Source organism: Mandrillus leucophaeus, unplaced genomic scaffold, assembly GCF_000951045.1.
Source record: "Mandrillus leucophaeus isolate KB7577 unplaced genomic scaffold, Mleu.le_1.0 Scaffold30, whole genome shotgun sequence".
In the NCBI taxonomy this organism is placed as follows: domain Eukaryota; kingdom Metazoa; phylum Chordata; class Mammalia; order Primates; family Cercopithecidae; genus Mandrillus; species Mandrillus leucophaeus.
This window is the reverse complement of record NW_012103143.1, coordinates 1337722-1354704: the sequence shown is the minus strand read 5'-3', so window position 1 is coordinate 1354704 and position 16983 is coordinate 1337722. Positions and strand designations below refer to the sequence as shown.

Genomic DNA, 16983 nt, shown 5'->3' with positions numbered 1-16983 from the left:
GTCCTACTACAGCCGTGATACCTGCGTTTCCCCCGCGGATCCCCTCGCTCGCCCCGGTCTTCCTACCCCAGGTCCCGCGGTCACCGACTCTGCCGGGGGGTGCGGGTGAAGTGGGAAGCCCCGGCTCCCCTCGCATCACCGAGCACCTATCCTGGAGACGAGCAACTAGCAGACGCCACTAAGTGCTCGCCGGCTGAGTGGGAAGCACCTTCCCCTGGCACCTGGCCGGTGTCTGCAGGCCTAGCGATGTGGGGAGGCGGCCCCCGGGGCCCTGAAGTCAGGGATAGGAGTTCGGGGAGAGAGGGGCGCAGGCCCAGGCAGCGGCAGAGCCGTCCCGGCGGAGGACCGCCCGCGGCGAACGGCTGCCTTCGCCTGCCGCACGAGTCCCTTTTGCAGAGGCTGCACTTGGCTGCCAGCGTCAGGAGAGGAAGACGAGTTTCGAAATCAGGGCCGGCCCCTCCACCCACACCGGAACTAGGGTGCAGGCCTCCGTCAGCTCAGTTCCGGCCCTTGATTACTGGAGGCCCAGCCTGGGGTCTTGGGCCCTGGTTTTGTTAGGTGGCCAAGGCTGACCCTCTGCTCTCCGTTTCCCTACGTGGAACATGGCAGGATAGCTTGATTGAGGAGGGCCAGCTAGCTTGAGCGTTACCTCCTGCTGTAGGGCGTCCTCAGTTCTGAGACTCTGGGCTGGAAGGCCTGATTGCCATTTTTACCCCGCCTTCTCCATGTAATCACACGGCACCTGTGCCATGTGGGATCACTTTGCCACCCCACGCTATAGTGTCATCCATGAGGTCCTGGGGTTGATAGCAGCCCGAAGGCTTCTGAATGTCCAGAGCTGTCAGATCAGCTCACCTGCTCACCACTGCTGCAACCCTCCCTGGCCACCACTTTTCTCAAAGAGGCCGTCCCTTCCCTGAGCCCTCCCCAAACTCAACCCGACAGGACTTTCTTGGTTCCAGCCTCTCCTGATTTCTGCCATCTTGAACACAGCTTTCCACTGGCCCTTAATTCCATGACAGTGCCTTCTCAACCCTCTTCCACGGCCTTTTGTCTCTCCCTGACCCCACGTCCCTGGAAGAGAGCCTGTCCATTCCCATTGTCACCCTGATGCCATCCCCAAGTCCACTTACTTTCAGCTTACTCCAGGACATCTCTGTGCCCAGGGGTCCCATGCTATCCCATCAGTGTGTCTGAAGCCAACCCAACCACACCTACCCTTTCCCAGACTCCTGCCTTGCTCAGCCTCAAGTCCAGCCTGTTTCTGCTGGACCACATTCTTCCCATTTGCCCTCTTTTCATCTCCTCCTCTCCCACTGCAGCGGTTTGTCTCCCTGCCTCCTGTCCTTCGCCTCCCTCCCCACATCCTGCACTCAGTAACCAAGCAGTCACTTTAGAGCCAGCTCTCACTACCCTCAGCCCTGTTCAGCGCCTTCAAGGGCTCCCTGAGCACGGCCGGTCTGGACTCCATGTCGTTTGTATCTTCATTCTACAGTCCCCAAGCGCACACCTGGCTCTGGAATAGGTTAAGCCAGGCATTCAGGGCCTCCAGGCATGGCTCCTTCCCATAGTCCTCCGGCCAGCCTGGGCCACTCATGAGTGCCTGGCTCTTCCCTGCCTCAGAAATGTCCTCCTTCCTTCCCACACCAATGCTGGAGGCCTGGCTCAAAAGCCACTGCCCCTGACTCTTTTGTATTCAGCCCAGAGTACCCTGCCCAGCTGCCTGCCTCCCTTCTTTGCCTGGCATGCTGTGCTTTGGCCATGGGCCCCAGCCATGCCCAGCAAAGCCCTGTGTGGAGTGGGCAACACCACCCATCTGTGTAGTCACCCCGGGGGCCCGCAGGGTAGGGACGTGGGGAAAGGGAAGTTGACCAGAAGCCTCTGGGTAGAGGAGAGGCCTAGTGCTGGGGTTCCCCTCAGGCCTCAGGGACCCCTACTAGGGCTGTGCAGTGAGAACAGAGAGGAGGCTGAAGCCAGAGATGGCCAAGGGCCTGCGGCGCGATCTAGAGAGCAGACATGCCTTGTGACTGTTTCTGGGGAGGGGCGTCAGCTTGGAGCCTGCTGTGCAGGCGTGTTCTGTGGGCCTGAGAAGGTCGCAGTCAGCCCAGACGCTGCACCAGATGTAACGCTGCTGGCACCTCCTCCTACAGTCAGCCCAGACACTGCACCAGATGTAACGCTGCTGGCACCTCCTCCTACTTACCTGGTAAGTGGCAGAAGCTGCTCTCTCCTCCCTGAGAAAAGGTGAGGAATGGGCACTGGACAGCCACTAGGCGGGAGGACTGCCAGCTGGGAAGGGCAGGAGGGGGAGTGGGACTCACTGCCTCACCCCACCGGGAAGATGGCCTGGGCCCCAGCAGGCCACCCTGGAAGCCGTGGTGGTGGAGGAGACCTGGTACCACCGAGACCCTCCCCCTCGGGCCCCAGCCCAGCAGAGGCTGAAAAGCAGTCACCAGGTACAAAGAGTCTGAGACAGCCGAATCAGGCACCATTTTTTATAAAAACGCATAGTCTCATTTTTCACTCTTTAAAATCACATTCAAAAATCGGCAAAGAAACGCCCCGGGGAATGAGTAGACGGGAGGGGAGGGTGCGCCAACCCAGCCCCGGGGGGGAGAAGGCGCGACACCACACAGGCAGCGTGACTGGCACGAGGGGGCATGCGGTGGGCGAGGCGGCGCCCCAAGGTGGCGGCACTGACAGGACGTGGGCTGTGGGGTTGGCCAGCCTGGGCAAGGGTACACTGATGGGCCGGGGTGGGGAGCACACTGACAGGCCCCAGCCAGCCTCCTTGATGTGCTGCCCGCCCACCTGGCCGGCCCCGTCCTGGGCAGAAGGGGTCGCACCCGCCCCAGCATCGGGGAGACCTCAGGCCAGGCGAGGCCAGTATGGCCCAACCCACAGTAGCCTTGCTGTGGTCCCTGAGCCCAGGTGCTGGGGGTTGGGGCAAGAGGGGACAGAAGGGAGGGTAGCAGCACCTGCCGCCAATGCCACCCTCTCAGCCGAGCCCTGCAGTGTCAGGGAAGTGGGAGTGGAGGCAGCCAGTGACACCGAGGCTTTTCCTGAATAAGGGCACAGGAGCCCGAGTCACTGTGGGAGGCCTTGGGGACCAGGGAGACAACAGGCCCCTCCTCTCACCAACGCTGTGGGGCAGGACAGTGCAGGGCCTGCCCCTCTGCAGCAGGAGGGGTGCAGTGGGAAAATTCAGTCGGATCCCTGTGCTGCGCCCGCCCCAGTGAGGGAGGCTGGGCCACTCAGCAGTGCCCGTGGGCACAGAGTGCAGCCCACAGAGCCCAGGGTGGCACAGCTTGGTGTGGCATCATCCCTCAGGGAAGGGGCGAGAGGGCTGTGCTCTTCTCCCACAGGAAGACACTGGGAGTGGGCAGCCCCTGGGGTCAGGACGGTGGGTGCCGGGCAGCGGCTGGGTTGGTGCAGCAGGAGCTGAGGCAAGCAGGCCCCTCCCGGGGGAGCTGGGCCAGGCTGGGGCCACAGGAAATCACAATAATTACAAAATAAAACCTTTTCCGCTTGGCGGGAAAACAAATAATAAAAATTCGACAAAATAAATTAGAGGTTTATAAAAGGCGGGCGGGCGGGTCAGAGGCCGTTGGCACTGCCGCGCTGGACCAGCGGCACCTTGCTCAGCTCCACCACGGGCGAGCGCGGCTTGTTCTTCATCTTGGGCACCCGCTGCACCAGCTGCTGGGCCTCGCGGTAGGCGTCACGCAGCTCCTTCTTCCACTGCACCAGTTCAGGGTCGCTCTACACATGCCAAGCCCAGCTCTGTTAGCTGGGGCTCTCCCCAGCCTGCCTGGCCTGGCCCCTCGGCCCTCCCACCCCCAGCCCAGCCCCCACTCACGTCGCACTGCAAAACGAACTGTTTCCCACCGCGGATCTTGAGGAGCAGGCACTTGCGCTCCTTGATCTGCGTCTCCTCCACGGACTGGATCTCCTCCATGGTCAGCAGGCTCTGCTGCAGGGCCAGGGATGGGTGGTGCGGGTAAGAGCCGGGCTGGCCGGCCACCTGGAAGCCCAGCTCCCAGACCCCCGCACGGGCTCCTTACCGGGGCCTCGCCCTCGCCCCGCCACTCCAGGCGGTTAGGGAACAGGTAGAAGTACCGCCGCTGCCACTGGGTCAGGAAGGGGTTGCCCATCTTGGACATGTAGCCGTGCATGATGCAGTCCTTGCCCAGGGCGTAGTCTGAGGTGAGAGACAGAGGAGACTCAGCCGGCCCCACCTGGGTTTCTTTTTTGTTGTTTTCAGACAGGGTCTCCACTCTGTTGCCCAGGCTGGAGGGCTGTGGCAAAATCTTGGCTCACTGCAACCTCCACCTCCCAGGTTCAAGCGATCCTCCCGCCTCAGCCTCCCGGGTAGCTGGGAGTACAGGCGCGTGCCACCATGCCCGGCTAATTTTTTTGGTATTTTTTGGTAGAGACAGGGTTTCACCATGTTGGCCAGGCTGGTCTCAAACTCCTGACCTCAAGTGATCTGCGCTCCTTGGCCTCCCAAAGTGCTGGGATTACAGGCGTGAGCCACCACGCCTGGCTCCAGCCTGAGTTTCAATCCCAGAGCCGCCACTTTCTGGCTGTGATCCAGGGCGAGTTCCTTAAACCCGAGCCAGCTGCTCACTTCTAAGCAGGCAGGGGCCTGGTGCCGCAGCAGCCGGCGACCCTCACCTTCCTCATGGCCCAGCTGCTTGTTCTTGGCTTTCTTGCGAGCCTCCAGCCGGTCTGTCTCGGCGTTGATGGTGTCGAAGACAGTCTCGGCCACCTCCTGCTGCCACCGCTCCGAGATGGTGAGGGGGAAGTTGCGGTAGAGCTCCTGATCACTGTCCAGTAACTTTACCAGGTGGATGGGGCAGGGGCACATGAATGGACAGAGATGCCGGAATACCATCAGCCACAGGCTGCCCAGACCCAGGGCCCTGGGTAGGGATGGTCAGTGCAACTGCCACCCCCAGGGAAGTTGGCTGAGGAGGAGCTGAGGCCTACAAGCTGGCAGGGCTGGCACAGGGTCTCACGGGTGATAAGAAGGGACAGGGATCCTCCCCCAGGCCAGGATCAGAGCCCAGGTACAAGAGGCCAGGCAAGGCCCAGTACCTTGATTCCTTTTGTGTCCTCCTCATCAAAGGAGCCAATGTCGAAGGCGTCAGCCGCGTTCACCTCCCCTCGTGGGGGGATCAGCGGGGGAGGGTACTGCAGCAGAACAGGGCATTAGCTCGGGGGTGGGACTGCAGAGCACCCCCAGTCCCTGTCGCAGACTGTTACCTTCTGCAAGAAGACCATCTGCCAGTCCAGGGAGCGGAAAAAGGGGCTCTCTTTCACCTCCTGAGCCCTGCGGGGAGAGGCCAGTCATCTGGGCTCAGCCCCACCCTGAGCCCTGGGCTTAACTCCTGGTTGAGCCACTTTCTGGCTCTGTGAACTTGGGCAAGTTCCTTAAGCTTGAGCTGTTTCCTCATCTCTCAAATGGGAGAACAGAAGTTCCTACATCATAGGGTTGTGGGTTTTAACATTGGTAAATTTTGCAACCCTATGCCCAGTGCTTAATAAATGTTCAATAAACATAAAAAGCTGCTATTATCATTGTCTGTGACAAGGGCCCCTCTGGAAGCCAGTTACCAGCTGGTTCCAGCAGCTCCAACCCCCAGGGCAGCCCCTCCACCCTGAGAACATTGGACAGGGCTGGCCATGCCCCAACTTGTGAGCTCCTCCAAGGAGGCTGCGACCTTGGAGGGGGTTCTAGGTGATGGGACACAGCCCTTGTCCTCATGGGGGCACAGCCGGCAGCATGCCCAAAGCGCCAGGGCACTCACCCTCGGCCCAGGCAGCCCAGTCTCCGGTTGACGTCTCTCTGCAGCAACCCCTCTAGCAGGGAGCGGAGTTCAGGGGAGAAGGAGTCGGGCAGCTCCACAGCCTTTAGAGAGGAGTGGGACATTAGCAGGGGCTTAGGAAGAGCCCTCGACCCCATCCCAGCTCAGGGGAGAGAGGGGTCCAAGCCCCCAGCAGAGGGACAGATGGGGCGCAGCTTCCATCTGTCAGGTGCTCCAACAGCACGGGGAGGACAAGAGCCTAGGGGCAGGAGGTCTGCCTCGGAGGCCAGAGTAGGGGTCAGTGGCCGAGATCTCTGCTGGCTGGTGGGAAGCAAGAGTCATGCCCTGGCACTCACAGGAGCTCCCCCACCCACCCCCTCCGCAGCCCTGCGCTGAGACCCGCACCCACCATCGTCAGCGTCATGCGGTCGATCTCATGCTTGTCTTTGGTCTTGTGCTGCCGGAAGGGGCTATGCCTGGGCAAGAGAGGCCAAAAACAACGTCAAAGGGCAGGAATGGGGAAAGGGAGGCAGGCAGCATGAATGAGCTGTGACCAAAGTCAAGCACGGTGCCACCCTTAACACCAAGGCAGCTATGGGCTCCCCTCCTCTGGCATCCCACCTGGATTGGGGAGGAACTTCTCTTAGCCCCGACCCACCTGCCCACCTGGGACGGGCCACTCACCCCCGCAGCAACTTGAAGAGCATGCACCCCAGAGAGAACCAGTCGGCACTGCTGTCATAGGCTACGCCCTTCTGCAGGACCTCCGGAGCCATGTACCCGTGGGTGCCCCTGTGGGAGCAAGGGGGCCATGAGCGGGAGTGGTGAGGGGTGGGGGGGGAGAGGGTGGGGGGCACTCACACGCTGGCATGGGGCTTCTTCTTGGAGAAGTCGCAGGCCAGGCCCAGGTCTGAGATCCGCACGTGGCCATGCTCGTCCAGAAGGATGTTGGCCGGCTGTGGAGGAAGCCCAGTGAGCTGCCCAGGGCACTCAGGATGGGGCCCGGCCAGGCAAGATGCCAGCTGGGGCACTGCTTCACTGGAGAGGACGATGGCTCCCCAAGGAAAGGGCAAAGGTGGGGTCCTCTCTCTTGTCCCCAGCCACAACCTGGACCCAGAGAGTGGCTCGGTGGGAAGGGCAGGGGCGGAGATGGGAAGACAAGGGGCGGCCATGTCCCAGGAGCCTCACTCCTCTGGGCCTGGTGGCCGGGATGCTGAGAGGAAGGAGAGGACAGCTACGGAGGCCCAGCCTAGGGACAGCAAGGCGCTCACCTTCAGGTCCCGGTAGACCACGAAGCGGTTGTGCATGTGCTCCAGGCCCAGGATGATCTCGGCCGCATAGAAGCGCATGTCAGCCTCTGAGAAGACCCCGTGCTGGGACAGGTGGTAGTGCAGGTCCCCACCTGAGGGAGGCAGCCCCACAGGCAGCATTCAGCATCTTGCTCCAGCCTGCCGTGCCTGGGCCCAGACCACCCTGGGGCAGGGCCAGCACTCACCATTCATGAGGTCCAGGATGAAGCTGAGCTTGTCTGGTGTGTGGAACGCGTACGACATGCAGACGATGAATGGGCAGTCCTGGGAGGGGAGAAATGAGGGGAGGGGCAGTCAGCAGGGGTGCCCAGGGTTCCAGAGCCTCAGCGGCAGCCCAGCCCACCCCACTCACCCCGGTGCTGACGAGTGAGAGCATGATGCGCTCGTTCAGGGCCAGGGTCTCCCCCTGCTTCATCTTGATGCGCTTTTTGTCCAGGCACTTCATGGCGTACCTGCAGAGCAGAGGTCGGCAATCAACACCTGGGAGCAGGGGCCCAGGGCTGCCTCTGGGGGCGCTTGAGGGAAAGACTAGACCCAGGACCAGCCTGTGACACAAATAAGAGACAGGGAGGGCTGGGGCCAGAGGAGCCTGCAGGGGTAACAGCATGGCAAGACATGGGGCAGCAGGTAGCCCTGTGAAGAACCCAGCCCATCAGGGCCCCCAGGAGCCCGGCTCCCCCAGACATTCCCCCACGCCGAGCAGGGTGCTCACATCTTGCCTGTGTCGGCCTTCCGGCACCCATAGACCTCGCCGAAGCCCCCGCGCCCGATGATGCGATGCACGCTGAAGTCATTCATGGTCAGCTGAGGGGCAGTGACAGCTGCGGTCACCACAGGCTGCCTTGGCCCAGTCCTGGGGCAGAGGCACCTGGGCAGCAGGGGCTGGCCCCACGCCAGGGTCCTCATACCCATGTCCTGGCCATCCTCGCCACACACTTACCTGCTCCAGCCTCCCCATGCCAGGATCCCGGCCCTGACCCCCACAGCCACGGCCCTGGGGGCTAAAGGACAGATACCCCCTGACCTCCCCACTCCCAGCCAAGCCTCAGGCCCAGCTCCCGAGAGAGGAGCAGCAGGGTGCACAGCTTTCCATGCCCACCCAGGCCCACTCACGTGGATGTTGAGCTCCACATTCTTCCACTGGCAAAACCGTGTGAACTTATCGCTGGAAGAGAAGAATCTGGGCTCAGGGGCCACTCAGAATGTGGGAAGGATGATGCTGTTGTGAGCCTGTCCCACCCAGCAGCCACTCCCTGGGGTCCCGTGTGGGTAGATGTGGAAACATCACGAGCTTTAATGTCCTCTTCCAGGAATGATATGTTGAGGGCCTGCCCACCCACAGTGCCAGCCAGGGCTGCTTGGGTACCCAGCACGGCCCTCGGCCACCTGGCTGTGACTTCCTGCTGGAATCAGATCCACACAGAGACGAGGTCTTCCAGTTTAACCCAGACCTTCTGCTACCATATCCTTGACAAGTGCGTGTCCCATCCCTGCTTGTATACCTTCAGTGACACAGAGCTCACTCCATGGCTGGGCAGCAGTGACCCTAAAAAAGCTGCTCCCTAAAGCTAGCTGAAATCTGCCTACAATTCCCACCCACCGCACCAACTCTGGCTGTGAGGGTCACGGGGGCTGTGTGCTCTCCTGGGCCCACCCCTACCACGACCCTGATGCTTCTCAGCCCGGGTGGGCCAGCAAGGTGCTATACAGCCCATGGGAAAGAGGCACAGGTGGCGCGGCTCTCCTAGGTCCCTGGAGCTCCCTGGAGCTAGGAGACTGCCTGGGATGGGCTTTGAGCTGCCTGGTGCTGAGGATGGCAGCATGGGAGAAGATGACCTGCAGCCTGTCTGACCTCTCAAGGAGTCCTTGCAAGGGGGCCACTGACGGGCCAGCCACCTGCCTGCTCAGGGCCTAATGAAGGCTGGCTTCTGCCCTCCACACCAGCCACACCCTTTTGAGAGCGGCCTCTCCCTCCCCATTCCTCTCCCTCCCCATTCCTCTCCTACACTGCCCCGCTCTCACCTCTCGATGAATTTCTGGAACACGTCCCCACGGAGGTTCTGACAAATCTCTTCAATGTATGGCTAAGGGAGGAAGCTGGAAGTTGGTGACTGAGCCCCGAGAGACCATGGCTGCCCAGGCCCCACCCCTAGCTGACCAGGCTCGCTGACCCGGGGCTGTCCAAGGTGACTTCGCCTGGGCAGGGATTGGGAGGCACACACCTGGAAGAGATCTGGAGGCACCTGCTTCTTCCCCAGGTGGCCTTGGACATGCTCAGTGGCACTCTTGGAGAAGGGCTGGGGAAGACAGAGGTGGCCATGAATTCTCTGCAGGGTCCTCTTTTCCCCTCCCAATCTGCAGGTGACTCTGGGCCAGCACACGGGGCCAGCCGAGGACACTCACGTGCGAGCAGGCCAGCAGCTCCTTCATGATGTATGAGTCGAAGATCTCCCGGCTACGCGCCACACGCTCCTCCTCTGTCTCCAGCTTCTCATACTTCTTGATCTGGAGGACAGGACTCCTGCAGGTCATCTATAGCCCAGCAGGGAATGGGGGTGCCCACACCAGGTGGCTTGTGGATTCCACAAAGCTGCCCCAACCTCCTTCCCTTTCTCTGGGCAGAGCAGGGCCCGGGCCTCTGGGCCTCACCTCCTCGTAGAACTCCACCAAGGGCCTGGCCTCCTCCAGGTGGTTCAGGCAGAAGTCTCGGAAGAGCAGGTACCCTGAAGGCAACAGTGTAAGGTCACACAGCCATGCCTCCGAGGCCTTCCCATCATTGCGGATGGTGTGAGTTGAGCTCCCTGGGCAGAACTGGCTATGGAGATGGCAAAGGTGGTCTCGGCCCCAGGCAAGGGGTGGGCCAGGCAGCCACTAAGGCTGCTGCCAACTTGAAGACACCTGGATTCTGGGTCAGGGCCCCTATGTTTCTACCCTCTTCCTGAAATCTGTTTCCCCAGGTGGCAGCTGGACGGCGATGGGTGAGGCAGAGGAGAGGTGTTAGCTCTGGCATCAGGGAGCCCTGGCTTGGCACCTGGGCCCCCACTCACTGCAGCCCAGGACCCTGTGCCTGCTCTGTGAGGCCGATACCCCGCACCGGGGCGGGCTGTGCAGGTGCAACACGATCCAGTCTGGGGGCCCTGGGATGCTGTGGCCACCGGGGCCAGTTCAGCCTGCAGCATGGGGGGAGGTTAGCAGGGGGCTCTGAGAGGCCACACTACTCCTCTGGACCCTGCCCCACTGCATTGTCTGGCTTATGTGCACAGTGGCCTGAGAAACAGGCAGGAAGGATGGGTCCAGTTGGAGAAACTAGGGCTCAAGGAGCTGGTCAGACACACTGCCTGTGGCAGAGGCTCAAGCGGAACCCAGGACTACTCTACCAAGTGGCAAGTCCCTGGGAAAGAGGTTGGGGGCTGGGGCCTCAGGGCAGGGGGCATGGAAGGGGTATGGGCCACAGGGAACTGGAAAGGCAAGGTGGGCTGTGGGAGGGGCTCTCAGGGGACCCCAGATAGAGTGCCCTCATGCCTGAGTAAGGGGCCTGGGCCTGGGCCCGGGCCCAGGGACCTGGCCCCCGAGCACTACCCGGGGACAGAGGCCCTTCTCAGGCCTCCAGTCTGACACGGGTGAGCTGGCTCAAGCTGGCAGCCTCCCATGCCTTCGGGGACACCGCATGGGCACCTGAGTCAGAGCTGCGGCCATCACTTCAGTCCTCACTGCCTGGCCTTTAGTGCAGGGCTTTTGAGGAATGGGGACCAGGCTTCACAGTGGGCACAGTGCTCTCATCTGACTGTGACAGGCCTGTGCAGTGGGACTCATGAGTCCCACCTCCCAGGTGAGGACACCAGCAGACTCAGAGAGGTGAAGCAACTTGCCCGAGGGCACATGGCACAGGCCTGGGACCCAAACTTTGTGCTTCCTGACACACCGACTCCCCCAGGCTGACGTCCAATGCCTGATCCCATCAGGCCAGGATGCCCCCTGTCCAGAGCTGAGCTCCTATTCTCAGGAAGGCCAAATCAGAGCCATGTGGGGCTGGAGCCTGTTTCCCGAGACCTGCCCCAAGCCTGCCCTCCAGGCCAGGTCCACAGGGTGGGCCGCATGAAACTTCTGACAGCAGGCATCAGACACCAGCTGGAGGAGGAATGGAGGGCCAGCGCCAGGCAGGTTGCTTACAAAGAGGGCCCATGGGGTGGGGCGGGGCCAACCACAGCTCGGCAGGCGCCACAGGAAGGGCCCCGCCTCTTCCTGTCAGTTCTACCAACGGCCCAGAGCAGCTGCGGCCGCGCCAAGGGGAAGCTGCAACTCTCAAAAACAAAAACCCCAAAGGAGGAACTTCCCTGGCGGCCCTGGAAGACTCTGGGCCCCTACCCCCACCACGGGGCTCCCTGGGCCGATGGGCAGGGGCTAGGAGGCACGCAGGGTCACAGAGACTTGGAGCAAACCCTGGGGTCTCGCTGGCTGCTCCACCCTGAGTAGATGGGAGGCCAAATCTCCAGAGAGTGGGGAGCACGGCTGGGCTGACTGGGGTAGGGGCAAGAAGTGAAGCCTGGTGGCTGGCAGAGCCACTGCCATACTCACCCAGCTTCTGGGAAAAGATCTTCTCAAAGGTCACCTCGCCCCGGTCCTCCAGGTACTTCTGCATGACACTGCGGATGCTGTAGGACAGGGGAGTGCAGTAAGCAGAAGCTCCCAGAGCCTGTCGGGGCTGCAGGCCCAGAACTGTGAGCGGAGGGCACTGCTGGTGGTGTCGCCACTCCCTCCAGGAAGGAGGCCACCATGTCGGGCATACTCACTCACCCCAGCCACAGGTCAAACCAGACGGCTTCCAGGAAGCCTTTCCCTGCACTGCCCCCGCCAGGTTGTGTCCCAAAGGCCAGGGTGGCCGGCAGGTGGCCCCCTGCTTAGAGGCCCACTGCCTGTGGGGTTTGGTCCCAGTGCTGCAACCGGCTGTCTTTGGGCACTTGGCCAAGTCACAAAAGCCAAACCTGGTTTGTGAGCAGATGAAAAGACACACATGTGGCATCTCCACACAGGGGCACATGGCTCGGCGGTAAAAGGAATGAGGCACTGACAGGGGCCACAATGCGGATAAGCCTTGAAAACATGAGGCTGAACGAAGCCAGTCACAAAGGGTTGCCACATACTGTGGGAGTCCACTCACATGAACAAACCCACGGACACAGAATGCAGATCTGCGGCTGCCGGGGACTGGAGAGAGGGAGAGGAGTGACTGCCGGTGGGGATGCGGTTTCTTTTTGGGGTAAGGGTTGCACAACATGGTGAATATACTAAAAAACACTAAATTGTATAATAAAATGATGAATTTTGTATGAACTGCATCTCAATGTTTTAAATGGTAAGAAAAGGCCATGCCTTGGTCGTGTGTCCCTAGTACTTGGATATAAAATGTGACCCCTGCCCTGGGTTGCTTGGTATGGCCGTAGGGGAGGGACTGGCCACTGTGACCCCCAAAACCCAACCTGACACCCCCCACCCTGTTTATCTCACCCCCACAATGAGTGCTGTCTGGGAGAGCCACAACAGGCTACACTCCTGGCCTCAAATACCACCTTACTATCCCCTCCTGCCCTCTCCTGGTCCATCTCCAGCCCAGCCCTGCCAGTCTGTCCCGATGGCCAGCTGAGGCCTGCATCTGGTCCTCACTAGTCTGGGCTCCTAGGGTAACGTGTAGCTGCCATACTGAGGGCATGTGCGGGGCTGGGGGCCTGTAGGGCCAACAACCTGAGCCCATGTCATGCTCACATGGCCCTGCAGGATCTATGGGGCCGCCAGCAGGCCTCCCAGGAAAAGACTGCAGCTGGTGGAGATTTGGATCTGCAAGTCCAGATTCTCTGTGCTTGGCACGGCCCCTGCCTCTCTGCACCCCGGCCCTGCCTGCCCCTAGGAGCCCAGTCCAGGGCTGGTCGGACTGGCCACCCAGGCTGTGGTCACGAAGACCTGCTGCACATCTACCCCTGAGGCACCGTGTACATCATGCCAAAGCCACCCCCTACTCCAAGCAGCCCTGCCCAGGGCATGGTTCTGAGCCTGTGATACCAGACAGCGTGTGCAGAAGCCTTGGGAAGGGGAGGAGGCCTCTGGGTCTGGGGAGGCTCTGTGCAGAAGGCGGAACTGCCCTGGGTTCCTGGAGTGCCAGCAGGATCTCGGCAGGTGGCGAAGCCAGGGAGGTCGGTAGACACGGGAACAAGCAGGGGACAGTATGTCCAGGGATAAGCAAGAGGCCAACAGGGCAGGGGAGAGGGCACACAAAGGCCATGGCAAGGGGTAAGGCAGGGCCTTGCAAACTGGGGGGTTTCAGAGCCAAGGAGTGGGTGGGAGAGCAGGACTCAGGAGGCTCAGTCCAGGGCAGCGGCAGCCCAACTCCACTGGAGGCGCCACGGGGAGGAAGCCCAGGCAGAGGCAACACTTGGGCAGGAAGATGGGGAAGAGGGTGGGTGGGAGAAGGCTCAGGCTGTCGGGGACCAGGAGAAGGGTTATGAGTCCAGCCCCATGAGGGCTTCCAGGCTTTGGGCCCGAGGGTCTGGAAGAACAGTGGCTCCAGCCAGAAGAGCTGTCTGCGGAGAGCAGCTCCAGGCAGCACTGACCTGGCCTGTGGACCCTGCCTGGCCACTGGCCTCAGGCTCGAGAGGGGGGCTCCTATCCGTTTCCGCTGGGCACTGTCCTTCTGGGAAGGGCTGCAGTGGACTCCCGGGCCTCGGCCCCTGATCTCACTTGGTTCGAGCCTTCCTCAGGAAAGGCCGAGCAAGATAGCACGATAGCACGCGCACAGCAGGGTTGCCATGAGCACAGTCCCAAGGCCGTGACCCCCTCGCTTGCTCCCCACCCTCAGAGGCTGGGAGGGGCTGTGGCCTCTTCCAAAGTTGTCTCCAACAGGAAGCAGGGCACTGAAGACAAGGATGGGCCTAAGTGACCCTGAGTTCGCATCCTATGACTCCTTCAGAACAGACCCTGCCTGGATGGGAAAAGGGTCAATGCCCCACCAGCGGGGAGTCAGGATGCTCTCTGAGAACTGGCAGGAGCTCCGAGGATGGGCCCCCCGTCCATGCCAGCACACCCACCCCTTCAGGACACATGCCAGCTCATGTCCACCAGCCACTGTCAAGGACATGTTTCCCGGCACGTGGGACTCCCAGGGACACAGGAAACGGTGGACGGAGACTGTGGTGTTTCACACACAGCAGGGCCTTCATAAAAATCTCTTTAACTGAGAAAGACACAGTCCCTGCACTCAGCACTTGCAGACAGGAGGCCTGGGCCCTGGGCGGCCCTCGAGGCACAGGTTATGCACTGGGAGACCAGAGCGTGGAGAAAATCCCAAGGCCAGGGGCCTGCATCTCACCTGGGAGGTAGGCCGGGAAGGCGGGACTCTGGTTCTGCACCAGATTTTTGAGTTCTGGGACATTCTGGTCCACAGAAGAGGATGAAAAAAAGCAAAAAAAAAAAAAAAAACCACACAAAATGACAGTCTTCCGAAATGCCTGTCTTCTGAAATACCTGTCTTCCGGGGCAGTGGAGGGTCAAATGAGTATGATCAGGTGCTGGTCAAGCGGAAGGCAGCGACAGGCAGATGCAGATGACAGGCAAAGCAATTCTAGCATGTAGGGGTCACCCACCAGGAGCTGGGCATGGTCCTGGGAATGGGGGCCACGGGGCTTCAGCAGTAAGCCCCACTGAACCCCAGACTTGCTTCCTAGGAGCCTGCAAAAATGGTGCCAGCTTGGCAGGGCGCAGTAGCTCATGCCTGTAATCCCAGCACTTTGGGAGGCCGAGGCGGGCGAATCATGAGGTCAAGAGTTCAAGACCAGTCTGACCAACATGGTGAAACCCTATCTCTACTAAAAATACAAAAATTAGCCAGGCGTGGTGGCGTGCGCCTGTAGTCCCAGCTACTCAGGAGGCTGAGGCAGAAGAATCACCTGAACCCTGGAGACAGAGGCTGCAGTGAGCCAAGATTGTGCCACTGCACTCCAGCCTAGGTGACAGAGAGACTGTCTCAAAAAAAAAAAAAAAAAATGGTGCCAGCTTGGCAGAGGGAATGGCCACCTAGAAGCCAGGGAGTAGCCACTGCCACTTCTCAACTGGACATACAAAATCTCCAAGGGGGAAGCATGCTCGCTTCCCTGCCTGCGACATCCAGGGGAACCTGCCGGGTAGGCCCTTTCTCCTTCCCAGGGGCTCTGCTGTCGGTCCCCGCCTGGGAACAGCAGGAAGCAGAACCTGGGGCTCTGAGGCCATCTCTCCCCTCAGCAGCCACGCCTGGGCATGGCCACCGCATTCTTCCCAGCCCACAGCACTCCACTTTCTTCCTTAAAAAGAAAAAAATGTTTTTTAAATAAAATAAACAACCCCCCTCCCCCCAGCAAGAAACCAAACACGAGGTCAGGCCTGAGCACAGTCCTTGAATGGAAGGCCCCCAAAGTGGCAATTTTAGGGTTTCCTGTCTATTCCCATGGGTCTGGCTGCCAAGGGAACTGGCAGGTTGGAAGAACTTGCCACTGGGGGCAGCTCCTGCCAGGGTGGCAAGCACAGGCGGGCATGGGGGCGGTGCAGCCTCCTGGGTTGGGTCACCTTGTCTCCAACACCGCTCCCTGATACTGGCAGAGTCTGGAGTGGCAGTGAGCCCAGAGCGTGTCCCTGCCCCTACCCAGGTCAGCAACCCTGAGATCCAGGGGAACGTGGCTCCCAAGATCTACTCTGGAGCATCAGGAGAACCAAGTGGCCTCAACAGTCCCAGACGGAAGGGCCCTAAGGATCCCAACACTTTTGGGCAAGGGCCTTGATCTTTGCTCTGGCCGTTGGATGGGTGCCTGGGTTCCAAATGGCCCTTACCACCTGGTCACAAAGTTGAAATGTCCAGTTTCCCCACTTGTAAAATGAGGATGTCAATGAGATGCTGAATCGCCACCATCACACTGGCCATTTGCAAAGCCTGGGTGGACACGGCAGAAGGGGGGCTCCTAAGGTGCCAGGCTGGCCGTGCTGCCCACCGTGCCCTGCCTGCTGGGCCATGGGAGAGAGCCGCCAGAGCCCTGTTCCTCAGCGCCCCACAGCTCACGGACAGTCCGTGCTGGACCACACAGTGGCCGGTCTTGCCCGACCCTCTGTTCCACATTTGCTGTGTTCTTGGAGGATGGGGCCTTGGTGGATGGGGCCTGTGGCCAGGGCTGAGCTGAGCAGGGTGGTTGGGACTCCCCTGCTCACAGACCAGCTTCAGGCACTGCATCGCTCTACTGTGGGCCCAGTGGGTAGAGCCTGCAGCCTGCCCTGCCAAAGCATCAAGGGCTCCTTGGCACAGAGGTGCTTGGTGCCTGCTCAGCCTTGGGAAGGAGTGGTCAGTCCCACCTTGGCACCCCTGCAGCTAGGGCAGCCCGCACCAGCTCCTGCTGCTCCTGGAGCAGGCCCAGCCCAACGCTGGGGGCAGAAGACAAGTGAGCAGCTGCAGCACTGAGCGCTGGGTGACAGGGAAGGAGTGGGTGCTGAGAGAGCACTTCCGGTCCCTTCTGGCACCTCATGGTTCAGAAGAAATGCAAAGTCCAGGCCATGCTCTGTGGCCTGGGCTCTCTCAGGTGGCTCCTGCTCGGGGTCAGAGGCTGCAGTTGTGTGGACGGGAGGGAGTGACAAGTCAGAGGCCGACACACTCTTGCTGATGGTGAGGAAACCAAGGCTGGGGGAAGCTGGCTGGGCCACGTGCTCCAAGGCCCACAGTGAGTTAGTGTCAAAGAAAATGTCCAAAGGCTGCCTGAGAAACGGCCTCCCACCACAGCACCCTCCATCCTCCCCTTGACCCCTGTGAAAGAGCTGGGTGCAGGGCTCAGAGGACCCTGACATGTGCCCAGCCTCTGGCC

At 60.9% G+C, this 16983-nt stretch overlaps 1 protein-coding gene across 1 annotated transcript; it reads right to left on the bottom strand.

Moving 5' to 3' along the window:
• Nucleotides 1-2481: 2481 nt before the first annotated feature.
• On the bottom strand, nucleotides 2482-11942 carry ADRBK1 (adrenergic, beta, receptor kinase 1). Its single transcript, XM_011986977.1, has 20 exons — nucleotides 11696-11942; nucleotides 9770-9843; nucleotides 9524-9625; nucleotides 9343-9417; nucleotides 9143-9204; nucleotides 8234-8285; nucleotides 7833-7924; nucleotides 7473-7572; nucleotides 7306-7384; nucleotides 7082-7212; nucleotides 6672-6766; nucleotides 6495-6602; nucleotides 6220-6286; nucleotides 5814-5914; nucleotides 5269-5335; nucleotides 5101-5196; nucleotides 4678-4840; nucleotides 4065-4201; nucleotides 3860-3973; nucleotides 2482-3762 (listed from the first exon to the last, which is right to left on the bottom strand). Exons 1-20 carry the CDS (start codon nucleotides 11757-11759, stop codon nucleotides 3598-3600), a joined length of 1944 nt encoding a protein of 647 aa, XP_011842367.1. The 5' UTR covers nucleotides 11760-11942; the 3' UTR covers nucleotides 2482-3597.
• Between the last annotated feature and the right edge of the window lie 5041 nt (nucleotides 11943-16983).